Below are 2,438 nucleotides of genomic sequence, written 5' to 3'. Positions count from 1 at the left end.
TTTAATCATGGAATGGGCTGAGTTTTAGCTCAGATGCTCGTGGAGCTGCCTGAAAGGCTGGATAGAGCCTGGGCTGGTTTGGAGTGAGGAGCTGATTCTGGCTGGGCTGGGAGAACACCAGGGCAGGTCCTTGAGCTCTGTTTCCCCTCAGTTCTGCTGTTTTTATTTCTTTTATTCAAAACTTCCTTGAAGCTTTTGTGGGGAGGAAGGAGGTACCCAGAGCCCTTCCTCAATATATTGATAATATTTGGTCTCCAGGGTGAGGAAAGGATGCTCTCCTGGTTCCTCTGGTTATCATAAACCACTTGAAACTAAAACCCAGGTGGATTTGTGAGTGGCACAGATCCCCTCCTTCCATAAAGGCCATTTTTGGGATTTCCTCTTAATGGGCAGTCGAGGAACTTCTCTCTTTTATGACCTTAGAGGAAAATGTACCCTGGGAATGGGGACCTTTTCCTAAAACTTTGATGCTCCTTGCATTCCAGCTGCCATGGCCTCTGCTGTGCCTGACAAGGAGGAGGCTGCCCAGAGCTCTGCAGAGGTGAAGGAGGAGCAGGAGGTTGCCCMGRGAGCCCTGGAGGAGCAGGAGGTTGCCCMGAGWGCCCWGGAGGAGCAGGAGGTTGCCCAGAGTGCCCCAGAGGTGAAGGAGGAGGATGAGCAGCAGGAGGTAAGGTGCTCCCTGTGGGATACAGGGGTGAGGAGCTGGCCCTGCTGTGGCCTTAGGGGAGCTGAGCCCCCCAAAAAAGGGGAGTTTCCTCTGCCCAGGGTGACAACACAGATGAAAATGTGGCCCTAAAGTCCCTGTAAACCAYTTAGGCCCCTGATTCTGGGCTAGGAAAGGTGTTTCTCTAACTCAAATCCTGCCTCGCTGAGAGTTGTGCTCCTATGGAAAAATTCCCAAAGTTTCAGCATCCCTGGGCCCTGCTGCTCTGTCTCTGTCCCTGTGATCAGCAGCATCCCTGCAGGCTAGGGTGAAGCCTGTCAGCTTAAAACCACCTCAGTCCTGGCTGGTGGAGCTTTTCCTGGGAACTTGGCTTTTCAAATAACCATTCCAGGTGAACTGGAAATGGGAATGTGGCAGAGGAATTGAGGCTTCCCCTGACCTCAGTTGTTCCTTGTGCTAGAGGAAAGCGTTCCTGGGGTGAGCCATCATTAGTGCCAAAGCCCCACAGCTTGGGTCACAACTGAGTTATGGATTTAAGGGTGTGAGCAGGGCCGGGGCTCCTCCCTCAGCCAGGACGGGTGGTTTGGTGACAATTAGTTTGGTGACAATTGGGTTGGTGACAATTCCTCCCAAACAGGGAATTCCAGGGCCATGTTTGGAGCTCCACGGCTGTTTTTTTTCTTTGCCCTGGCAGGCTGCAGYGCAGGAGATGGCCAGGCTGAGCCTGCTGAGCTGTGCCCAGGTTTGTGCCTGCTCCAAGGACAGCCAGCCCTGCCCGGGCTCTGTCAGCACCACTGCCGAGAGGGGAGCACAGAGTGTCACCACGGCCACCCTGCAGCCCCACGGTAACCCCTGCCTGCCAACAACCCCAAATCCCTGCTCTGGGAGGGCTYTGGGGCTCCTTCCACACCGGGGAGGAGTCCTGGGCAGGGGAAATGTGCTTCTCCATCACCAGTGAAACCACAGCTCCTGGCTTACAAAAACAGCTAAAGCTGAGCTCTAGTCCCAGCTGTGGGATGGAGAACCAGGGATTGGTTCTGATCTTGACTGTTCTAAAGCTGATTTTTGTGAAGTGGAACTTGAGGTGAAATTGCAGAAAAACAAGTTTTAATGTTTTTGTTCCTCGCCTCCCCATTCTCTCCTCAGTTGCTGCCAAGGGTTGGGATAGACTGGGGGAGAAGCTGCCACTCCTTCAGAAGCCTGAGGAGCAGGTGAGGGTTAAACAGGGCGGCTGTGCTGTCCCTGGCAGGCAGAGGGGCCTGGCTCTTGGGGGTTTCTAAGCTTGGGAGCAATGCAGGCTCCTGTACGAGGAGCTGAGTGCGTGGTGCAGGTTCCTACAAGAGCAAACCCTCCACTGCCCAGTGCCAATTGTCCTGCTGGTGCAGTTCAGGATTTTGGTGACAGACACAGCCCACTCCATTATCTGACTCTCCTCCTCTTCCCCAGATGCCCTCAGACTCGAGGGAGCTGCTCTCATGTGCAGTGGCTGATGTGAGGGRTGATGGGGACAGCAAAGGGATGGAGGTGACAGATGCTGCCMTSCAGAGCAGCGTGGGGGCTGCCAGAYCTGCAGGGAGCAGCAGTGCTGGGGTGGCCCTGGAGCCTGGACAGGAACAGGCAGGTTCCCTTGGGGCAGCAGCTGAGCTGGACAGAGCTGGAAGTGACCATCCCCCCACGGGAAATGAGGAGCCAGGTAAGGAAAGGGTGTGGGGTACTGAAATGGGAACCCTTACAGGGGATGGTCAGCCCCATTCATCACCCCACTGCTCTGGAA

At 55.1% G+C, this 2,438-nt stretch overlaps 1 protein-coding gene across 1 annotated transcript in view; it reads left to right on the top strand.

Annotated features, from left to right (window-relative positions):
• Positions 1-490: 490 nt before the first annotated feature.
• Positions 491-2,438, top strand: part of LOC130581197 (perilipin-3-like) — a 4,530-nt gene continuing 2,582 nt past the window's right edge. The window contains exons 1-4 of the mRNA XM_057379172.1: positions 491-559; positions 1,359-1,509; positions 1,811-1,875; positions 2,111-2,281. Of these exons, the coding sequence (XP_057235155.1) occupies positions 491-559; positions 1,359-1,509; positions 1,811-1,875; positions 2,111-2,281 (456 nt within the window). The remainder of the gene's footprint in view (positions 560-1,358; positions 1,510-1,810; positions 1,876-2,110; positions 2,282-2,438) is intronic.

This window comes from Malurus melanocephalus, unplaced genomic scaffold, assembly GCF_030028575.1.
Source record: "Malurus melanocephalus ecotype Western Australia unplaced genomic scaffold, MMel_1.1 scaffold_391, whole genome shotgun sequence".
NCBI lineage: Eukaryota > Metazoa > Chordata > Aves > Passeriformes > Maluridae > Malurus > Malurus melanocephalus.
The sequence above is the reverse complement of the archived record's forward strand: the minus strand, read 5'-3'. Positions and strand labels throughout refer to the sequence as shown.